We start from the raw sequence: 23,363 nt of genomic DNA, 5'->3' as shown, positions 1-23,363 counted from the left end.
CACATGGTAACATGCATGTCCAAGCACGTGCGCTCCCCAGCCAGCACCTCCCCTTTAGCCTTTAAGGGAATCTCTGTATTTTAGGAAAAGTGGCTCCTTGGAAAAACATGAAGCCATTCATGTATCTAGAAAGCAGTGCTGAACACAAGGAAATTATAACTGTAATAATAATAAGTTTTTTTTTTTTTTTTTCGAACACACACTAGGGCAAACCTGCCCTGAGACCGAGCCCTTGATGATGCAGAGGACAGAGCCAGCCAGGCCTTGGACCCGGGACCAGGGGTGCACACACCCCACCCCTCTCTGACTGAGACTTACTGCCAAAATGCATCAAAACTTAAACCTTGCCCCTCCATAGAGAGCTACCACTCCCCAAAGGGACCTCTGGGGGTAGGGAGTAGGGTGCAAATGTTCCTTTTGTTTGGAGAGCTAGAATATAGACTGGTACCTCTGAATTATTCCTTGTGTGGCTGGAAGCAACTGGGTCTCTCTCTCTCTTTTTCTTTTTTTTTTTTGAGGGGGTTGTGTTCTTTAGATCCTATGTGGGGTGTCACACTCTGTATATGACTCTCAAACCTTGCAGAAAGCCTTGCACACACATAACAGCACCTTCACAGTATTCCTGGCTGTGTCTCTGGGTCCTCAGATACCTGTCTTCCCACCCAAAGACTGCAGCTGGGGCCGCCGACACAGGGCCCAGGTGTAGGGGTGCAGAGGAGATCGGGCACCAATTGGTATCTCTCAATTGTTGTCTTTTAGGAAGTTCTGATGGTGACTGGGCAGTGGCGACACTTAAGTCACCTAAAGGTACCGTACGACTTTTTGGTTTTTATCTTCTCTGGCGCTTTTGTCCAGGTGTTGTCGAAGCTGACAATGAAGGTGGAGAGCGTCCCCGTGCCTGTGTGTGACCCTATGCACTCGTGTGTCTGCAAGTCCGTCTGAGTCCCAGTGCGAGGTGTCCTCTGTGCCTGTGTGTGTGTGTGTGTGTGTGTGTGTACATGCATGTGGTGGGGATGTGTGCCCCGGCTGTCACCTGAAGGTGTGTCCCTCTGGCTTCCGGCTTCTCACTGTTGGGAGGGGCTTGCCACTCTCAGGAGCCAGTCTAGGTAAGACACCCAGGACATCTTGGTTTTGCTCTGAAAGCTACAAAAGCAGCCTGGTGAAGTCCCGGATCAATGGGTACAAGGGACCAGAAACACCACCTGGGGGGGTCGACAACAGTCATCATTGGGCCTTGGGGACAGTCCAGCTTTGGGGAAATTGTGTGGTCTGCAACTTCCCTGGGGCAGCTGGGGGCTCAGCCAGACCTCGTGCAGTGAACTTGGATCTCTGAGCTGAATCTGGGGGCTGGGCCTGGGACAAACTTGTTTTGTGAACAGACACAATCTTGGGCTTAGGGGCTGGATGGACCCTGAGTGACCTTGAGCTGGGGGATTCAAAGGACACTGCAGGGTTCTAGCCAGGAGGCTGCACGACTGTCTCCATGTGTTCCAGACACAGTTTTGGTTTTCAGGTGCAGCTGGGCTTTGGGGAGAGTGGGCTGGGACTGGGGGCACCCACTAAGGTCAGGGGGGTCACGTTCAGCCAGGTGGGCGGGGCCTAAACTGGGGAAGGTTTGGTGGATGGCGAAAACCCAGTGGTGCAGAGGGATAAGCAAGAGATGGCAGAATGAGAGATAGCGCACCAGGGGAGGTGCATGACTTGCCAGGGGTGTGACCCAGCTTCAAGCCCTGGCACTCTATGGGCGGTTCCGTGGCACCCTGGGGAGCTCTGGTGTTGTGTGGTATGTCTCCCTCTTGGTAAGAAAAAGTAGTCGGGGGGGGGGGTGGAATCATGCTTGTGAAGGGCCCTGATTTGCCAAGACAGAAACAACAAGAGAGAGAGCGAGAGAGAGAGAGAGAGAGAGAGAGAAATGAGATGGCTGAGTCCCTGAGAGTGAGGAGGAAGGGGCAGAAAGCTGATCTCACTGAGCAAATTCCAGCATCTTGCAGAGACCTGCTAAAACCCAGATCCCTAGATCAAAAGGAGTTCTGCCAGGATTTTCCTTCTAAATAATAGTTCATGGTATCTGCTATAATATCCAAACTTAGGTGTGCAGTGGTAGAGGAGCGGCTAAGAAAGTCATGATAGGCGCGCGCGCGCACACACACACACACACACACACACACACACACACACACACACACACACAGAGTAGAATACTACTCAGCTGTTAAGAAGGATGAAGTCACCTCCTTTGCCTCATCTTGGGTGGAGCTTGAAGAAGGAATCACGCTAAGTGACATCAACCAAAACAGAGAAGGAAGAATACAAGAAGCAAAGAGAGAAAGGTTAACCACAGTGCCAACCTTGGTCGTGGTTTATCGCCCCAAAGTAAAGTGCTGTGGGGAGGGAGCATAGGGAGGGGGTCCTGGGGGTGTGGGGTGGGGCACTTTGGGGTCTTTCAACATAATAGTAGGAAAGGACTTAAAGTGTGGGTGAGAGTGTTTTGCAGACACCTATCTTGGGGGGGGTGAGAAATTGTACCCATGTGTCAGCACCTGTAATGTAGCCCCCACAATAAAGTAATTTAAGACCCCAGATTCCTGGGCACCCCCCCCCCCAAACCATGAGTAAAGCCGCAGGGTTTGGCCACCAGGTGCTGTGGTTTTGGGGACCCTCAGGAACAGATGCAGTGGGGAGACGCTGTCAGGACACAGAGAGCCTGTGATGAGGTCTCCAGACATCTCTCTGTGGACTGGGGGTTCTGAGGAGGGGCATCTGGCCAGGGAGCCAGAGCTGCACAGTTGCACCACCCATTCTTGCACTGGGATCCTGGGCTCCTGGAGAGAGGCAGGTCTGTGGGCCTCACCTAAGAGGAGAATCGTTCGGGGCTTGGGTGGTAGTGCAGCAGGTTAAGCGCACATGCCGCAGAGTGCAAAGTGCACCTGGCGTAGGGATCCCGGTTCGAGCCCCTAGCTCCGGGCTCCTCACATGCAGGGGAGTCGCTTCACAGGCGGTGAAGCAGGTCTGCAGGTGTCTATCTTTCTCTCTGCCTCTCTGTCTTGCCCTCCTCTCTCCATTTTTTTATGTCCTATCCAACAACGAACGACATCAACAACAACAATAATAACCACAACAAGGCTACAACAACAAGGGCAACAAAAGGGGGAAAAATGGCCTCCAGGAGCGGTGGACTCATGGTGCAGGCACCAAGCCCAGCAATAACCCTGGAGGCAAAAAAATAAAAAGGATGAGAAACATTCACATGTGAGTGTCCATTTTAAGCAGCACAAACACTCTGGAACATGACAGACCTCGTAATTTGAGACATAAACTTTCCCCCCTCCACCTCAGGGGAAAGACAGAGCCATTAGAGACCTGTCACCAAGCAGGAGGCCACAGCGCATCTTCCTCTCCCTGGGGTGAGGGAAGGAAGGCTCCTGGGCTGGCCTCAAACTGGCGCTTGGAAGTGGTTCCGTTCTCCCTAGATTGGGCTGATTTCTCCTGCCCTGTAGAGACACACGGTTCACCTCCCCAAGCGGCAGTGGGGCCCTATCCCCTGCCATACAGAGTCCCTCTCCATCGGTGGGGCTTAGTTTTCATCTGTCATGGTGAAAATGAAAAAGACCCTGCCTTGTCACCTTCCTTTGGGGAGGGGTGGAGGTTACATGACATACTGTGCAGGGGACCAGGTGGTGGCACACCCAGTTAAGCACACATATTACCAGAGGCCCAAGAGGTATGCTTCTTCTTCTTCTTTTTAAAGGCTTGTTTATTTAGTTGATAGGACAGAGAGAAATTGAGAGGGGAGGGGGAGACAGAGAAAGAGAGACACTTTCACTGCTTGTGAAGTTTTTTTGTCCCTTGCAGGTAGAGACTAGGGACTTGAACCTGGGTCCTTGTGCATGGTAATGTGTGCATTCAACCAGGTGCACCACTGCTTGGCCCTGAGGTGCACTTTCAAAGGGGGGACCCAGGGCCTGGCGTGTGGTGGGAGTAGATACACTTAGGAGGGTGGGGCAATGCTAACTCATTTTTTAGGGAAACTGGAGAAATGAAATGAAAAAGTGAAAAAGAGCAGCCTGGGTGTTGGCACAGCGGCAGAGCCCTCAGCTTGCAAGCTGGGGTCCTAGAGTTCAATCCCCGGCATTACGTGCACCAGATGCTCTGGTTCTGATGTTCTGGTTCTCTCTCATATACAAAGGCATTAATCTATATCCAGGAAGGCTTTGGGGTCCTGGGGCCACAGCATGGTGGGAAAGCAGAGCAATTGGGGGTGAGAGTGTTTTGCAGACATCTTTGATAGGGAAATGAGACACTGCACCCTGTGTGAACCACTGTACTGGAAACCATTAACCTCCAAGGAGGAGGGGGAGGGGGGGGAGTTAGAGATGGAGCAAGAGGAGGAGAAGGAGGAGGAGGAGGAGGAGGAGGAGGAAGGCATCAACGGGGAGGCCTAGGAGGTGGACTCAAGCATGAGGCTCTGAGTTGGATCCCTGCATCACACGCCCCAGAACGATGCTCTGAAATTCTTTCTCCCTTCCTCTCATGAAACTTTTTTTAAGGTAGCAATGGGGTATGAAAGGCAGGGACCCCCCCAGCTTTGCGGCACCCTGGAGACTTGAGGGGCTGAGTACAGGCAGCTCTAGAGGAAGACCCAGGTTGGAGCCCCTACTCCCCAACTACAGGGGGCAGCTTCACAAGCAAGTTCTGCGGGTGTCTATCTCTCTCCTTCTCTATCTCCCCCCTCACCTCTCAATTTCTCTCTGTCCTATCCAACAAAGGAAAAAGACCCCCCCAAAAAAATGGCCACCAGAAGCAGCAAGTCTTCGTGAGACAGTGCAGGACACGGCTAGAGCTCTCTCTTCACCCACCCCACCCCCAGTAGTTGCTAAATAAATCTTTTTTTTTCCCCTCTCTCTAAGAAAAACTTATCTGACTCAGTGATCCGTGTGCATGGCAGAGACGCTGCAGAAGGCGCAAGGCCACGGACGTGAGCGCCCAGGCCTTCGGTTCTGTCTCCACGGTTCACGCGCTCCGGGGCAGCCGCTCTGCTGCTGCTTCACGAGATTCAGACGTTTGCAATTTCCTGACTGGGGTTATTGGTCTGCTGCTGAGCACTGAGGTACAGAACAGATGAGCGAGAGGGAGGTATTGCATGGGGTTTTTTTTTGTTTGTTTGTTTGTTTTAATAAAACTCAAATCCCACAGGCTCCCGAGTTAGAGTTGGAAGAGTTTCTGAGGAGCCAAAGGGCAGAAGGTGGCAGGAAGGCAGAACAGCAGGTCACCTAAAGTCACCACTGCACTGACTGGCAGGCCTGCCCCCCCACACACACACTTCTTGAACCCATTGCCTTCGTGCAGGGCACTCTCTTCACCCAGGAAACACTGCACACACACTGTCTGTTATGGATGGAGACAGAAATGGAGAGAGAGAGAGAGAGAGAGAGAGAGAGAGAGAGAAGACTTGCAGACCTGCCTCACCACTCATGAAGCTTCTCCCTTGCAAGTGGGGACTAGGGACTTGAACTCAGATCCTTGAACACTGTCACATGTGCCCTCCATCAAGTGAGCCACTGCCAGGCCCCCCTGCTGTCCTATTTATTTTGTTTAATATTTTTTAATTGCCACGTGGGTTATTGCTGGAGCTTGGTCTGAGCTCTATGAATCCACCACTCCCAGTGCCTATTTTTTCCCCTTTCTGTTTTACTTGATAGAGACAGAGGAATTGAGAGGGGGAGATAGAGAAGGAAAGAGACAGAGACCATTCGTGAAGCTTTCTCCCTGCAGGTGGAGAGTGTGGGGCCTTGAACCTGGCTCCTTGGGCCTGGTGATGTGTGTACTCAATCAGGTACACCAGTGCGCCCCCCCCATCTTTTCTAGAGAGACACTGAGTGGTCAGGGAGGTTGTGCTGAGGCTGGGGCACTGAACTTGCAAGTGTCGGGTTCATTCCTGAGGTCACATCTGCTGGAATAATGTTCTGATTCTCTCTCTCTCTCTCATAAGATAAATACCAAACCAATTCTCTAGTGCTAGCAAGCTCACTAGGATAGTGAGCTGCTTTGCCGTGTGTAGGACCCTGATTCAAGCCCAGCCCCCACTACACTGAAGGAGATTGAGTGCTCTGCCCCCCTCTCTGACTCTGTGTCTAAAATAAGAAATGAAAAATAAAGTAAAAATTTCTTTTGAGAAGAGAGAAGTAGCAGCATCCAGAAGGTGTCACAGCAGCACAATACAAGATTTGCAAGAGTGATGCTCTGGGTCTAGCTCATGTAAACGCATAATTTAAAATAATAGCAAGAACTGGGGCCAGGTAGTGGTACACCTGATTAAGTGCACATGTTAGAATGCGCAAGGACCTAGGTTCAAGTCCCTGGTCCCTACCTGCAGGGGAAAAGCTTTATGAGTGGTGAAGCAGTGCTGCAGGTGTCTCTCTTCCTCTCTCTCCAACCCTTCCCTCTTGATTTCTGGCTGTCTGTATCCAATAAATAAATAAAATGCCCCAGTAACAGGTAGGAAAACTGTACTCTAGATGCCCCCTGGTCTGCTTCACTGGCTGTCTTTGGACTGGAATCTTGGGTTTCCTGTCCCATGAAATGGTCAGGTGGGTATCCTTGTTTTAATTACTTTTTTATTTTAAACAGAGTTACCCAGGGATTAGGATGCATAAAGAGACAGAGAGGGAGGGAGAGAGACCAGAGCACTGCTCAGCTCTGGCTTATGGAGGTGCTGGGGATGGAACCTGGAGCCGCTGGGGATGGAAGCTGTAGCCTCAGCACCTCAGGCACGAGAGTCTGTTGCAGAGCCATTGTGCTTTCTCCCCAGCCCCAGGCTGCAGGGTCTCACTTTCCCTCTCTGTAAGTGGGCGTCCCAGGCTTTTGCCCTGATTGACAGGCTTGTCCAGCCATCTCAGAAAGAAAAGGACAGTGGTTTGATCGGGCCATTCTCACTGGAGGTGAGGAGATGGGAGCCACAGGGATGAAGTGTGTGCGGGGGGAGGGGGGGGATGGGGAACCCACCCCGAAACCTTGTTCTGTCAAGCTCTGGCTTTGGCAAGTTTCCTGATGTCAGTCGCCAGTTTGCTGGTGGGAATGGAAGAGGCATGTGGTGCGTGCGTGCCTGCGTGAGGGGTTCCTGCTGGAATGGGAGTGAGTGAAGGGGAGCTGGCACCTGGTCTCAGCCCTGCAGGATGGTGGCTTCACGGTGGTAGAGTCAGCACTCACTGGGCTCAGGGGGCTACGTAGTAGAGGAGCCCGTCTGCCCGTGTTTGTGACATGGGAGCAGGGGGCCCCTGGACCTCACAGCATTCCTGCCCCTCTTCCGGCCCCCTTCCAAGACCCCCCCACCCCATTAGGAGGTGGTGCTGGGAGCCCCTGACCTGAGTTCTCATGATGGCTACTCTTCCTCCGGCTCTTTTGCTGCCAGGGGGGAGTTGGCGGCAGTGGCCGAGCTTACCCTCAGCACTCCAACCCGTCCTCTCTGCTGCCTTCACTCCCTGCCTTGGGAGCTCAGCTGACTTGGCGGTCTGCTTGGTCCCACCCAACTCACCCCCCAGATCTGGGAGCTGGCTGTGTTGCCAGAAGGGTGTTTACTTGGCTCCTGGCGAGAGATGACAGAGAAGGGGGTTCAGGCAGGAGAACTTGTACCTCTCTTGTCAGAGTCCAGGACATAAGTGAGGAACAGAGACACCAGCAAGTGACAGGTGGAATTTTTTTGGGGGGATGAGGGGTGGGAGGGGAATGAAAGTTCATACTCAGAGGGAATGAGAGTAGATTCTAGGTGAGTCATAAATACTTGTTTTGAGGAGTCAGATTATGTGGCGGTCGGCCTGGGATAGGCAGAGTCTAGTTATAGGGCAGGGGAATGAGAGGGTTCCCTAGACAAGATGGGGTTTTCCTGGACTTCAGGGTCCTCCATTTTCTGAGCCATTTCCTGACCTTTGCTGCCTCAGGTACCCTGGCCAGGGTGGACATCGTCCTCCTCGTGGTCAGTGTGGCACCATCTTGGCGCCAGCCAGTTCCTTCCAGGCTTTTAGTGGCTATGGAGGGCTCAAGGCCGAGGCTTGTGGTGGTCGGCATGTCCCCCTCCTGGCTCATCCCCTCTCCATCAGATGTGGAAGTTCACTGGGTTTGGCTGGGTGGCTTTGTAAGAGGGGGTGCCTCTATATCTTGTAGGGTACAGGAGAGCAGCCCTGAGCCCCTCCTGAGCATCCTGTCCCTTAGTCACATCAGTGTGCCCAGAATCTTCCCCTTTTCTGGGTGTGGAGTGGGGGTGGGCGTTCAAGTCCCACAAGAAGAGTGGGGACACCTTTCCTGCATCCTTGTCCCAGCCCTCCCCTATCCTGTGGTCAGCTGCCGGGAAGGGTCCTTTGTTGCTGCCAAGTGGGAGGAAGGCAGTCTACCTGCAGCCAGCTTTGGTGTTCTTTGGGGAACTGGGTTTGATATATTGCACCAAAGCAAAGGACCCTGGGAGGGAGGACAAGCAGGGAAGCTTAGGCTCCTGGTACATGATGGTGCGGGGGTCATAGACTAGAGGGTGAGAGTGCTTTGTGGACACCTATCATGGGGAGATGGAAATCGTAGCCATGTGTCAGCAACTATCCTGTAAACTATGAATTCCCCAATCAAATAGGAAAAGGGGAAAATTCACCCAAGGTTGAACGGAAAGTGATTAAAAAAAAAAAAAAAAAAAACTCTAGTGGGAGTCAGGCGGTAGCGCAGCGGGTTATTTGTAGGTGTCACAAAGTGTAAGGACCAGGGTAAGGATCCCAGTTCAAGCCCCTGGCTCCCACCTGCAGGGGAGTCGCTTCACAGTTGGCGAAGCAGGTCTGCAGATGTCTAGCTTTTTCTCCCCTTCTCTGTCTTCCCTTCCTCTCTCCATTTCTCTGTCCTATCCAACAACAACAGCATTAATAACAACAATAACAATAATAATAACAACAAGGGCAACAAAAATGGGGGAAAAATAGCCTCCAGGAGCAGTGGATTCGCAGTGCCGGCACTGAGTTCTAGCAAAAATTCTGGAGGCAAAAAAAAAAAAAAATCTCTAGCTATATATTTAAAAAAAAAATATTTTGGCTATTTCATGTTAATCACACACACACACACACACACACACACACACACACACACACACACACACACACACACACACACACGAAGACCAGAACACTGCTCAGCTCTGGTTTATGGTGGTGCTGGAGATTGAACTTGGGACCTCAGAGTCTCAAGCATGAAAGTCTTGTACAGAACCCATTATACTGTTGCCTTAGCCTGCTATATATCCTTCCTTCCTTCCTCCCTTTCCTTCTTTCATTTTTTTAATTTATTTTGTTTTTATTTATTATTGCATAGAGACAGGAATTGAGGGGGAGAGGGAGAGAGAGAGATACCTGCAGCCCTGCTTCACCACTCGTGAAGCTTTCCCTCTGCAGGTGGGGACCAGGGGGCTTGAACCTGGGTCCTTGCTCACTGTGATGCGAGTGTGTGCTTAGCCAGGTGCGCCACCACCTGGCCCCCTATATATTCTTTTTAATAAAGGGATCTTTTGTCAGGAACAGGAACAGATAGACCACCAGATAGTACCCACCAGCTCCGCCACAGGTAGTGCTGAGGATTGAACCTGGGACCTTGTGTACGCAGGGCCTGTGTCCTGCTTCTGAGTCACTTCCCCCTGGTCCTCTGCAGTGAGTGAATGTGAGAAACAAAGCTCTCCCTTTAGGGAGCAGCAATGCAGAGTGGGGAGAGCGGGGCTGTAATCAGTAGAGCAGAGGTCTGTGTCCTTTGTGCTACTTCCTTTGAAAAGATGCAGAGAGCACAGCAGGTCTGCCCTGCCATAGGGAAGAGACCAAGGGGCTGTGGTTTCAGAGGCCTGGAGGCAGCACCATTGGCAGAGGGCTCCCTGTGGTCACAAAGAGGGTTGCCGCAGCCAGCCGGGAGAGGGGGGATGCACTGCTTCAGAGCCCAGCTCCTGTGGGGGTCCTCCAGTCAGGGCCACCCAGCCGCCAGCTTCTGGCCTTCTCCCTCCAGCTTTCTTCCTCGACAAAAGCACAATGTTGCCCCTGCAGGAGCTGGGTCACAAGACAGCCTAGCCTCTGCAGCCAGAGCCAGGTGACAGGGGATAGATACCCTTGGCCACAGAAACAAAGCGTCCGCCTCATGCCTGGAGCCTCTACCACTGAGGCAGCCTGGGTAATCTGCTTGAGTTTCAAAAGAAGAGAGAAACATCTAAGTACTTTCTTTTTAAAAGTAATGCAAACCCTTTCCCCATCTTTTACTTTACATAGTTCAGGTTGTAAAGGAGAAAAAAAAACACAGAGATGCGGCCAATATTCCTTGACAAATGAAAAGTAAATACTGCAGCTGGAGAAATGGTTCAAACTGGTAGAGGACAGGTCTTACATGGTTAAAGATGCTGGTTCTGTTCCGGGTGCCCTGTGGACCAGAGTGAGAGGCATTCTCTCATGGAAAATGTCCTATGTCATATGAAATACAAAATGAATAAAAAGAAAGGATTGTCCCACTAGCCAGTAAGACCCCATTATGCAGTGGTTTAGACAGAAGAAGTGGACTGTCCCTGGGAAATGTCCCAAGTGGTGGTGGTCCAAGGTGATGGGGAGCTGTCCTCCCAGCTGTCACTCAGGGACCCCAGTCCCCCATGGTGTTGTTCTCTGCCAAGCCCTTTCTTGCCTCTGCCTGTGTTGTCACAGCTGCTTGCTATCATAGGCTCTGGGGGAGACTGGATGCCTGGAAAAGCATTTGATTGATTGATTGATTGATTGATTGGCTGATGATTGACTGACTGCAGTGCTGGAACTTAGTGCATGTGTGATGCCATCACTCAGACACTAAGGTTTTCATTCTTTATATTTCAAAGTGAGTGAGAGACCACGTGTTCCTGTCCTGGGAGGTGCTATTTCTGTCACTTCCCCAAGGGTGTTACCTCTGCGGTGACCTCACAAGGCGAGTGAAGCACCCAGCACACGTGGAGCGAGCAGGGTTGCTGGCTGGGAGGGACACGCCTCCTTCCTTGGACCTTAGCAGATGCTGGCACAGAGCCAGTTCTCAAGCCATGGTGCATTTTAAAAGACATTTTATTGTTATTTTTTAATTGCCATCAGGGTTAGTACTGGGGCTCAGTGCCTGTTTGACAAATCCTCTGCTCCTGGTAGCCAACCCCCCTTTTTTTTTTTACTTGATAGGACAGAAAGAAATTGAGAGGGGAGGGGAGACTGAGAGAGAGAGAAAGAAAAAAAAAAAAGAGACACCTGCAGACCTGCTTCAGTGCTTGTGAAACAGAACCCCTGCAGGTGGGGAAACGGGGCTTGAACCCTTGAGCATGGTAATGTATGCACTTCTCCAGGTGCACTATGCCCAAATACCCATGATGTATTTAATCCAGGCCACTTCCACAAGCCAGCAAACAGACAGACATAATAATCCCTAAAGAGCCAAGTTCCAGAATTGTGCACCGCAGCCAGTATATCCCAGATTATTCATCCCTCACAGGCAGCCCAACAGCAGCGCTGGCATCTCTGTTCCCCTTCAGAGGAGAAGCAGATATGCCTTGTTTCACTGCATTCTTCTACTTCTCTGTGCCTTGCAGGTACTGGGGTTTTCTTTTCTTTCATGGGAGATCTGTGGGATACCAACATGAAGCAAGTCTACAGGCGCCATTTCTCCAACAGCGCATGCTCACTCGATGCCGCTCTGGTATTTCATGAGAGTGTAACCGGTGCTATGCCAGACAGAGCGCTCTTGCACGCTTGATAGATCACAGCCAAGTGTAACCATACTGGGACACACCACAAACCAGTGTGACTCCATTGCAGGAGCTCCTGGCTTTGATGAGGTGGCCTGGAACCAGGCCCGTCCTACTTCCAGGGTGCAGGTGACTGGCCCGAGGCTGCAGTAAATCAGGTCTGTGTGATCCCAAGTCCATGAGTTTTCCTGTTCACTCACCCCAGCATCCTAGGCACAGCTATAAAATGGTCTCTAGGGGCCAGGTGGTGGTGCACCTGGTTAAGCGCACACATTACAGTGCACAAGGACCCAGGTTCAAGCCCCTGGTCCCCACCTGCAGGGGGAAAACTTCACAAGTGGTGAAGTAGAGCTGCAGTGGCTCTCTGTCTCTCTCCCTCTCTATCTCCCCTTCCCCTCAATTTCTCTCTGTCTCTATCCAATAAATAAATACATTTTAAAAAATTAAAAAATAATAAAATGGCCTCCGTACATGTACGCAAATTCATGCATTCTGGGATGTTGGGAGTGTGGATGAGGGGCCAGAAAATGCTCCCAGTCTGCTGAGAGATGGAATTGTGAAACTTTATTGCTAGATAGCAAGTTCATGTAAAAAGTCTAGAGGGTCATAAATGCATTGTAAGCAAAAGCACAGGTCTCATAAAATTGTCAAACAGAGAAGAAAAAAGAAGGAAGGGAGGGAAGGAAAGAAAGGGTTGGTAGGCTGGCTGTCTGCACAGAGGTAGCACACAGGACTTGTAAGGGAAAGATCCCAGATTCAGTCCCCAGGTCCACCAACAGCCAGAGCTGAGCAGTGCTCTGGTATAATCAAAGAAGAGAAATGGAATCATTTATTACTGCAGAGAGTTTGGTTTGACTATTGTAGTATAGTCACTGCTGTGTATCAAGAGCCTTGATCAAATTATGCCCTGTGGCCAGCTAAGCCCACCGGAAGTGATTCATTTCACAGCTGGAGAGCAGAGCTCCAGGCCACCTGTCACAGGGCTACAAAACTCCTGTCCTGGGCAGAGGCAGCCGCCAGGGACAGTAGGAAAACCAGGGATGTGTCCGCACCCCGGGGGGAACTTTATTTCCAAAAAGCAGCAGTGAGTGACCTGATTGGTTGGGCGGAGCAGAGTGGGCCAGTGTCCTTGCAGATGAAGAAAGTATTTATAGAATGCTTCCGAACACAAAGAGAGCTTTTGCCTAGAAGATACTCACCCCTGCCTCATGTATGTTTGCAGAATACTGGCAGGACTTGGATGCAGGTCAGAAGGAAGGCTGGTTCATCTGAAGAGTTCTAGGCGGTGAAGTACCACCCGACCTCTAAGTTGCTATTTGTCAGTTACTCTAACAAAGCGGAGAAGTGACAGCTACTGTGGAAATAGTAACGATTGTGGTGGCTTCACAGGCTCTTCTCACTAGAGTTCTTACCCTTGAATTCTCCAAAACAGCCCCATGGAGTCTACATATTTTAGTCCCAGCTATGGCCCTTAATGCCAGGGCCAAGGCTGATAGAGGCTGAGCAGCTCGGGCTGGTTTGCAGTGCTAGAAAGCAGTTGTATTGGGATTTAAGTCTGGATCTTCCTCACTGCTAAAAGCAAACAGACATACTACTAAAAAGACCCCAAATGAGTGTCCGTTGTGGGGAGGAGGAAAGAATGACTGTCTGCTAGGGCCAGGGATAGGCTGCAGATGAAAATGTCTCTCAACACACCTGATCTCTTCTCTGAGAATGTGTCACCATGACACTGAAGAAACCACAAGTGTATTTTGTCAGAAAGCATTGGTGGCGGAATGCTTGTTGGGGTGGTGGAGGGGAAGAGTGTCTCTTTTTATTCTTTTTTTTTTTTTATTGGATAGAGACAGAAAGAAGTGGAGAGGGAAGGAGGAAGATACAGAGGGAGAAAGAGACACCAACAGCTCTGCTTCACCAATCGTGAAGTTTCCCCTCTGCAGGTGGGAACTCAGGGCTTGAACCCAGATCCTTGCACGTTATATATAACACCAGGTGCACCACCACCCAGCCCTCAGGAAATGTGCTTCTTTGGAGTTCATCACTGCTCTGTAATGTCACAGGATTTAGGGGGACAGCTTCCTTTCCCCATGTGTGCTCACCACTCCCCACATGCACAACAAACTTGTAGGGCCTGTTTCACAACCCAAATGAGCCCTGTCCCCCTCCCCTTCTGGTGATGGTCACTTCAAGGTGGTCTCTGATTTCATCCTGTGGTTTGCTGCCAGTTTGTTTGCTCATGTTACTTATGCTGCACATCTGAGCGAAGCCCTTTGGTAGTTTGCTTGAACTTCTTCACTTCGTGCACTCACCCCTGGTCCCAGACCTTTTGTCCCTAAAAGTGCGAGGTCATTTGATAGTGACAGTCAGATTCCATTGAGTATATGTATGTATGTATGTACTTATATATGCATGTATATATATATATATATTTATTTGTGTATCCTTTTTAAAGTTTTTTTAATCTATTTATTGGATAGAGACAGAGAGAAATTGAGGGGGGGAGATAGAGATGGAGAAAGACAGAGAGTCACTTGCAGCCCTCCTTCACCACTTGTGAAGCTTTCCTCCTGCAGGTGGGGACTGGGGGCTTGAACCTGGGTCCTTGTGCACTCAACCAGGTGTGCTACCACCCAGACCCTATGTTTGTGTATTCTTTTTTTTTTTTTTTTTGGCCTTCAGATTTATTGCTGGAGCTCGATGCCTGCACCACGAATCCACTGACCATGGAGGCTTTTTTTTTCCCCTTTCATTGCCCTTGTTATTTTTATTGTTGTTGTGGTTATTATTATTGTTGTTGTTGATGATGTCATTGTTGTTGGATAGGACAGAGAGAGGTTAAGAGAGAGGGGGAGGCAGAAGGGGGAGAGAAAGATAAACATCTGCAGACCTGCTTCACCACCTGTGAATCAACTCCCCTGCAGGTGGGGACCCAGGGGCTCGAACCGGGATCCTTATGCCTGTCCTTGCGCTTCGCACCATGTGCTCTTAACCCGCTGCACTACCGCCCGACTCCCACCTGTGTTGGTGTATTCTTTATCCATCCATTTATTTGTTTATCTATATCCATAGATTCTTTATCCATTTGTCATTATCAAAGGTCAGTAGTGGGTTGAGGGTGGTGATCCCAGTTGAGTGCTCACATTACCGTGTGCAAGGATCTGGGTTCAAGCCCTCAGTCCCCACTTGCAGGGAGGAAGCTTCAAGACTGGTGAAGCAGGGCTGCACGTGGTCTCTCTCCCTCTCCATCTCCCCCTCCACTCTCGATTTCTTCTGTCTCTCTCCAAAGTAAGTCAGTAAATAAAGTATTTTAAGTGCATCGCAGTTGCTTCTAAACTGTAGTTCCAGAGAGCAGGGCTGCCGCTGTGAGGATGGGGTGAAGGTAGCCTTGGCAGTCAATCCCTGTGCTCTCCTGTCACTGGATGAAGGGCTCCGAGTGCTGTCACCGGCTCACGTGGTCTCTCTGTTTGTTTTGTAAGGAATGTCTTTACTGTTTTCCTTAGAGGCTGGGCATATTTGCGTTCCTGCTCACAGAGCTGCTCAGTGTCCTGTCCTCGCCAGCACCTGCTGTCTCTGCGGCTTTTGGCTGGTGGGGGTGGGGGCAGCACACTGGGGCTCAGGTCTGCGTCGTCCTTGTGGGGTCCTGCTCTTGTCAGTGGGGAGGGCGCCCCCTGCCCTCTGTCTGCTCCTGGTGCCTCTCTGTGGACTGCTGACCCCCACCCCTGTGATGCTGTTCTTGACGATCAATCCTAACTCTCTCTTTTTTTTTCTCTCCTCTCCCTCTCTCCACTCTTTCTTCCCTTCCTTTGCCAACTCTCCAACAACCTCTCCCCTTCTCCATCCCCATCTCACCATGTCTCCCTGTCTCCATCCTCCCACATCTCTCTCTGTCTCTATCTCTCTGTCTCACCATCTCTCCCTTTCACTGTCCACTGCATCATCATCACCTCTTCATCGTCTGTCTCACATCTCTCCCTGTCTCCACCTGTCTCACCATGTCTCTGTCTGTCTCACATCTCTCCTCCATATCTCTCCCTGTCTCCATCTCCCTGTCTCACCATCGATTCTGCCCACCTCCATCTCCCTGCTCCCCACGTCCACCCCCCCCCCCACCATCGCCCCACTAGCCGACAAGGTAACGGACGACTTCTACTCCAAGCGCCGGCACCTGTCAGAGCTGGCCCGGGGGAACTTGCCTCTGCAGCCGGTGCGTGTGGAGGAGCCCCCCGAGCCGGGCCCAGTCCCCCCAGATGGACAGAAGGCGCGTGCCAAGGCACCTCCCCACCCACTGGCCTATAGCAGCACCCCCAACTTCAAGGGCTGGGACCCCAACGAGCAGTCCCTGCGACGTCAGGCCTACGGCAACAAGGGCAAGCTGGGCCCGGCCGAGGGGGGCTCCGGGGACCCCCTGGGACCTCGCCCTCAGCACTACCCACCCCCACAGCCATACTTCATCACCAACAGCAAAACGGAGGTGACCGTCTGAGCCCCTGCCCTGCTGGGGCCCGGAGACTACTCTCAACCTAGAGAGGCAAGATATCACCCCCCACACCCCCTGCCCCCCACACCCGGTGACCGGATTCACGCCTGACCTCCGGGCCTGCCTCCCTGTGCAGGGCAGACCCGCCTGGACACCGGCTGGGCTGGGCCCTTCAGCAGAGGGGAAACTGAGGCACAGGCCCACTGTCTGCCGCCCAGGAAGCCCACTCACACCCCTGACTGTGGGGCTCACACGTGTCTTTTTCCTTCTCGCTTGAGACTGAAATCTATGGTGAAGAAACAAAGAAAAATAAAGTAGCACAATTTTAGGAAAAGGGTCTAGCAGACAGCATACACCACCTGCCGAGGGCTGAGCAGTTTGGGGGCACAGGAGCCAGTGTAGGGGGTGAACAGGGAAGGTGTGAGGAGGAACCACTGTACTTCATAATGGGGTTCCCAACCCCAGGAGGTGGCAGGGAGGTCATGGAGTTTTGCCGACAGTCACTGGCCCCCAAGATTCTGTTTATAGTCCTTTTCATATCACCCACGTCAGAAGCAAAAAAATAACAACGTGTGGTCCAACTCACAAGCGTGCGTGCACACACACACACACACACACACACACACACACACACACACGATTAACAGACCCCAAACCCACCGACAGTGATGGGAAAGAGAGAACATTCTGGAAGATTCCCACAGAGACCTCGACCGTGGGCATGGGAGACATGGCCGGCAGAGGAGTCAGAGAGTCTGGCGTCACTGGTTTGGAAAAAGAAAGGCCCGATAGGATGGACAGACTGAGCAGACAGGCGTGACTGCGAATGCCTGGCCCAAGACCCCCAGGCAGGACATCCACGCTGATGACAATTAAATGACAACAGTTACAAACAGCAAAGTGGGAAAGTCCCCACATGCCAGGTGGAAGAGTGAGGAGGTGGGCAGGGACCTCAGGACCCATGGGGTCTAGAAGGTCCTCTCTGGCCTCCCTGGCAGACAAGAGACACAGAAACCGGACTGGGAAGGATGGGCTCTCCCAGAAGGACCCCCAGCCCCTCCTCCGGCCCCTCGCTGCCGCCGCCGCCCTGCCCAACTCCAGCTGCTTCGGACGACAGTGTCACAGCGTGGGTGGTGCCTTCAATGTGTCCCTGTCCCTGGCCAGTCTCGTCTCCCTGTGCAGCCTGCCTGCCTTCCGCCTCCCTCCCTCTTGTGTTTCTGCAGTAGTGGAAGATGTATTCTGCCCTCCCTCTTTATGTCAGTGACCCCCCCCAGCACACAAACACCTCCATAACCTTCCAAGGGGGCTGCTGCAGTGTTGGGGTACCTGAAGTCCAAGACCTCTTCCCTCCCTTGTGGCCTCAAGCCCCCCAGACCTGTGGAGCTTTCCTGGGCCCTGTCCTTCCTCTGGTCCCTTCAAGCTGCCTCCCCCAAATACTTCAGCTGGTTCAGCCTGCACCCCAAATTCCCTCCCTGCTGGTCCTCAGGGCAAAGGTCCCTTGAGGGTCCCTAGGAAGACAGCTTTCATCCAGTTTGGGGGTGGCCCCTGCACTCAGCCTGATCCCTCCAAGGCTCAACGCATTTCCAGATGCTGAGCCCCAAGACTTGCCTCATCTGATATGGTGGAATCATGGGGACAGGTGTTTCTTCTCCTTCCTTCCACCGACTGCCCCTTCCCAACACACACACACACACACACACACACACACACTCCTGCCCCCCCCCCCGTTCTTAGTCTGGTATCAGAAATATGGGACTAGATTAGATTTCTTCACAGTTTTTAAATAGCTAAGTCTCTGCTCATGAAAGAAAGAGAGAGAGAGAAAGGAGTGGTCCAGGTGGTAGCGCAGTGATAGGGCTTTGGACTCTCAAGCATGAGGTCCCGAGTTCGATCCCCAGCAGCACATGTGCCAGAGTGCTGTCTGGTTCTTTCTCTCTCCTCCTATTTTTCGCATAAATAAATAAAATCTTTTTTTAAAAAGAGGAAGGAAGGGGGAAAGAAGGAGAAAGGAAAAAAGATGAAAAAGAAATGGGGAAAAAGGAAGAAAAGAAAGGGGACTGGTGGCAGCCAGTAGGGACTGAGGGCCGAGAGCCCCCCAGAGAGGAGTGAACACCTCAGGCCCACGTCTCTGTGATGATGTCACTGTCTCCTGCTGCTGTCTGGAAACCAAGACCTTCGAAACACATTGGAAAGAAGGTACCCAGCCATCATGGCGGTAGGAAGCCAGGGCCAGACGTCCCAGGGAATGACGGAGTGAGGGAGCCCAAGAACAGTGCAGCAACCGGCCCTTAGGTCCTAGATAGAAACAGCTGCCAGGGGGGCCAGGTGGCGGTGCACCTGGTTGAGCAGACACATTACAATGCGCAAGGCCCCAGGTTCGAGCCCCCACCCCATCTTTGCGAGTGGTGAAGCAGTGCTGCAGGTGTCTCTCTGTCTCTCTCCCTCTCTATCACCCCGTTCCCTCTCGATTTCTGGCTGTCCCTATCCAATAAATAAAGATAATAAAAGAAAGAAAGAGAGAAAGAAAGAAAGAAAGAAAGAAAGAAAGAAAGAAAGAAAGAAAGAAAGAAAGGAAAAAAGAAAGAAAGAGTTGCCAGGGCGGGGCCAGAAACTGGGCTTACACCTCCCCCCCCCCCAGCACTGTGCATGCCTCATTCTACCACCCTGTGCCAATTTGTTTTTCAGAGAGAGGCACCACGACACTCTTCCACTATTCCACTATCCATGGAGCTTCTCTCAGTGCCATGGTGCTCCCATGTGGTGCCAGGGCTCAAACCTGGGGGCTTGCACGTGGTAAGGCGCTCACCCTAATGGGCCCCCTGTACCCCAACCCCAGAGCCCGTGTCAGCTAGCGCCGTGTCTCTGTGCTGCTCACGGTCACTTTGTGCACGCTAGTGGCTCAGCACCCAGACAGCAGCAGACAACGGGCTAGCTTACTGGAGGGGTGTCCCCTCTAGTCCCAAAACGCTGTGGTTCTCGACTCCCCTCGTCGCTCTTCTGGCTCCTGGCCCTCAGTCTCATCCTTCGACCACGTCCTGATTGGGTAGCTCACCCCATCTTGCAGGGTTTCTAGTTTTCCCCCTTTCTCCTCTCTCTAGTGACTGTCACCTGGGCTGGAGTCTGTGGCAGGGATGCTCATCCTGGGGTCCCCTCTTGGGAGAATGAAGCCACCATTTATGATCCCCCTGAAGAGGATCCTGAAGGGTGCCTTATGGAACTTTCTGGAACTGCCCTTAATTGGCAGGGATCCCAAAGCCTAAGTGGGAGATGGAGAAGAGAAAAAGCAAAAGAGAGCAGAGACCTCCCCTTCCCCACCCCGCGCCCAGCAAACACCCCTCCTTCCTGCCCGCCCCCCCCCCCACACACACACACTTGACCTGATGGGACCAGAATCTTCCGTCCTCTCCCCAGAGCCCGCCCCCCCCCAGTCTCCATCTGCCTAGGGCTCTGCCTGGCACCCCCTAACCCTCCTCCCCTCCCCAGTTTTTTTTTGTGTAAACGGGGCATATTTTATGTGCGAATATTTTAGTAAACGTATGTTCTGCCAGTAAACCTGTGTTAATACTTGTCAACAACTGCAGAGTTTATGAGACCAATAACACTTCCTACAATGATGAAAAAAAAAAGACATTTGTTTGTTTTCTAAGAATGTTTATTTGTAAACATATGTATTCACTATATTAATATGAATTTCTTACCTGGCAATAAAACTGATTCTATGTGTCTATGTGATGCCGTTGGGGGCTGATGTGTACTCTTTCAAAGTCCTTCAATTTCTTTTTTTTTTTTTTTTTTTTTAGCGATTCAATATTGATTTACAAAATGACATGTCAACAAGGGTATAATTCCACACTGTTCCCACCACCAGAGTTCTGAATCCCCAGTCCCTCCAGTGCAAACCACCACAGTTCTGCCAAGGTTGCAGACATGGGTTAACTGTCATCTCTATGGCTATCTGCCTACATTTATACATAATTGCCCCCTTTGTCTTCCAGGCCTAGTCCTCTCTTCCCCTCCACACATAACCCTTACTACATCCAAATATCTCTCCCCTTTGTGTGCTGTCTCTCTCTGGGACCTGATGGAGCTGGAGTTCAGAGCCCTCTTATCCTCTTCCTCCTGTCACTTCTCCCCGACTGGGAGTATAGGTCAAAGTTGTTTTGGGGGGTACAGAAGGTAGGAGTTCTGTTTTCTATGATTGCTTTTCTGGACTAGGTTTGGGTGTTGACAGGTCGGTGCATACCAGCCTATTTCTATCTTTCCCCAGTGGGGTAGGGCTCTGGAGAAATGAGGCTCCAGGACACATTGGTGAGGTTGTCTGCCCAGAGAAGTCAGGGTGGAATCATGATAATGTCTGCAACTTGATGTCTGGAAGGTGACAGGACATAAAGTGAGACAAAATGAACGGGAACCAAAAAGTAGGAGTAGGGCCGGTGAGATTAGGCTATCTTAGGATGGAAGGAAGCTCAGAAGTCTAGTTTAGACATGTTTCTTGGGGCCCATGACTATGGTAGTTTTTACTTGAGTTTGAGAGCTAGCATGAAATTGGATAAAAACACTGTCTGAGAAAATGGTGTCAGAGAAGAGAAAAGGGCTAGAGAGTTGGATTAGGGCAGTGAGTAGCTTCCATTCTTGAAAATATTCTGTGGATACAATCAACTATTTACCTCCATCCACCTGACCCAGGGCATATTTAGCACCAGAACCTGTGTAACCTCGGAGTCCCTATGGGTCTGAGCTCGCAGCTCATGGTCACAGCTGGAAACCTTGCAGGCTGCACTCATTTCAGGACCAGCCTTCCTTGAGTGGCAGGACAGGATACCCCAGCCCCCCTTTGGAGACTGGGTCAGTCCCTACCATCACTGCTTTATGGTGAGGGCTTATGATGATGTTCTTCAGAGGAGTGACCAGTGGTGGTGCAGAGAGGGACCCATTAGAGGTCTGAGGCCTTTCATTCCTCACAGAGCTTTCTCCCAGGGAGTTCAGTAGTAGTAGGGACAGAGAAGGAGAGAGAAAAGGGGTGGGTTGGTGGGGAAAGGTAAGTTTTTAGTGCTCAGAGTGTATGGGGAGAGAAGATGGCAGAAAAGAGAATGTTAGTCCTTTCTACAAATTCTACAAGTGATTTTTATTGTTGTTGGTGGTGGTGGTTGTCTGTTTGAAGTTCTGACATGATAAGAATCTGTGTCAGAGATCTCCACCACCACCATCCCAGCCTTTTAAAATACCCATCCTCACTCTAGGTCTGCTCTTTGAGCTAAATTTATCCTTCCTGGCCAGGGATCCTGCTGACATTTGCGCTGGTGGTTTTCGCCAGTGAGTGGGGTGAGGGAGACAGAGGTATGGAGATGCTGGGAGACTGGGCTCTTCGCCTGTTCCTCCCACTCTGTTTTCTGCCTGGCATTGGATGGCAGTGAGTGTGAGATTCCTCAGGGAGAAGATGGTCTTGGGGTGGGTGCCCCAGAAAGAGGCAAGGGTTTGGGTGCTCCTGGGTGATTTGAGACACAAAGGGGTGCTGGTAGGTGGTAGGGAGGTGGCAGGGGAAGGGGAGGGTGGTAAGGAGGACTGGGGGTGACTGTTGGGGGGCGGGGGCTGCAGGGACACTCTGGGAGGGGTAAAGAGCAGTCAGAACTCCCCAGCCAAGTGGAGCTGCAGTTGGCTGCTTACACATAAAGTCTCTCGCTGCCATTTGCATGTTCTTTCCAAGGAGTGCTCATGTCAAGATGCCGTGACTAATGTGTGAGCAGGCAGTGGGTTCCTTTCTGTTGTTAAGTTTCTTGGCTATTTAGAGAGAGAGAGAGAGAGAGAGGGCACCAGAGCGCAGCACTTAGGACTGAACTGGGGACCTCACACGTGGAAGTCCTGTGCTCTACCCACTGAGCCACCTCCCTGGCCACCAGGGAGAGGAATCTTAGAGGCAGTGGAGCAAGCCCCAGGCACAGAGACCATCTCCCTGCCCTACCCTGGAAGTGGCCCTTCTAGATGGTATTTTTACAGCACCAATGGCCCCAGGCATTCATGGTCGGGGACCTCTAGAAGCCAGATGACCACGGTCTCCCGGGAACTAAGCTTCCTCTTTGGGTGTTTGGGGGCAACTGTCCCAGCAAAGGAGCTGGCAGACCACAGGGCTCTTGGTATTTCCCAAGTGAAACCCTTTAGGAGTGTGTGTGTGTGTGTGTGTGTGTGTGTGTGTGTAGGACACATTAACACACTAGTGAAGGTGTTCACTTGGCTGTAATCCATCAGGAGTGACAGTCACATAAGCCTTTTCTTCTCCTTCTCCTCCTCTTCTTCCTCCTCCTCCTTCTCCTTCTTCTTCTTCTTCTTTTTTTTTTTTAACCAGAGCACTGAGCAGCTCTGGCTTATGGTGGTGCAGGGGATTGAACCTGGGTCTTTGGAGAGAAAAAGAGACACCTATGTCCCTCATTCCCCACTCATGAAGCTTTCCGCCTGCAGGTGGGGACTGGGGTTTTGAACCCAGGTCCTTATGCACTGTAATATGTGCACTTAATCAGGTGCACCACCACCCAACCCCCATAAGCCCTATTTATGGAGCTCCCCCTCTGTACCGAGCACTGTTGAAGGTCTGCATGTGTTCATGTGAGCTCTTGGAGCTCCCCCTCTGTACCGAGCACTGTTGAAGGTCTGCATGTGTTCATGTGAGCTCTTGGCCTCTCTTGCCCCTCACATATGTGCCAGGTGGGTCCTGCTCACTTCAGATCTTGGGGGTGGGGCAGGATAGAGCTAAGATCTATGCAGTTGTGTCCAACATGATTCAACCACCAAGTGGTGGGGCTGGGATTTGAACCTGAGTCCTTCTATGGCCATTTTACCAGTGGAACAGCCTGTGACTCAGTGGGGGAAGCTGACGAAGGGGCTGGTGCCCAGGCAACTCCTTCAGGGAGGAGATCTTCCCTTCTGGATGGGTCCCTGGGAGTCAATGTTTGTAAGAGACCCCCCCCTCCCCTCGACCAATGCAGCTGCCTGATACCACATGCCCTCGTCACCCAGCATTCCGGGCAGTCCTGAGGAATCTGAGAGGCAGAAGCCAATGGGACAGAGAAGCTTGCATCCAGAAAAGACACCTCCCTCAATCTCTAGCACCATGCCCAGCGTTGGAAGGCCAGGCATGACTGAATGAAGACCCGG

The 23,363-nt window shown here is 51.6% G+C and overlaps 1 protein-coding gene across 2 annotated transcripts in view; it reads left to right on the top strand.

The window, feature by feature from the left end:
• SHISA9 (shisa family member 9) overlaps positions 1-18,297 on the top strand; it is a 291,935-nt gene extending 273,638 nt beyond the window's left edge. The window contains exons 4-5 of one of the 2 annotated variants that reach the window (XM_007529528.3): positions 760-807; positions 15,865-18,297. In XM_007529528.3, the coding sequence (XP_007529590.2) occupies positions 760-807; positions 15,865-16,223 (407 nt within the window). In that variant the 3' untranslated portion in view covers positions 16,224-18,297. The remainder of the gene's footprint in view (positions 1-759; positions 808-15,864) is intronic. The other variant, XM_060172953.1, reaches the window with a different exon arrangement.
• Positions 18,298-23,363: the final 5,066 nt, after the last annotated feature.

This window comes from Erinaceus europaeus, chromosome 15, assembly GCF_950295315.1.
Source record: "Erinaceus europaeus chromosome 15, mEriEur2.1, whole genome shotgun sequence".
NCBI lineage: Eukaryota > Metazoa > Chordata > Mammalia > Eulipotyphla > Erinaceidae > Erinaceus > Erinaceus europaeus.
The sequence above is the reverse complement of the archived record's forward strand: the minus strand, read 5'-3'. Positions and strand labels throughout refer to the sequence as shown.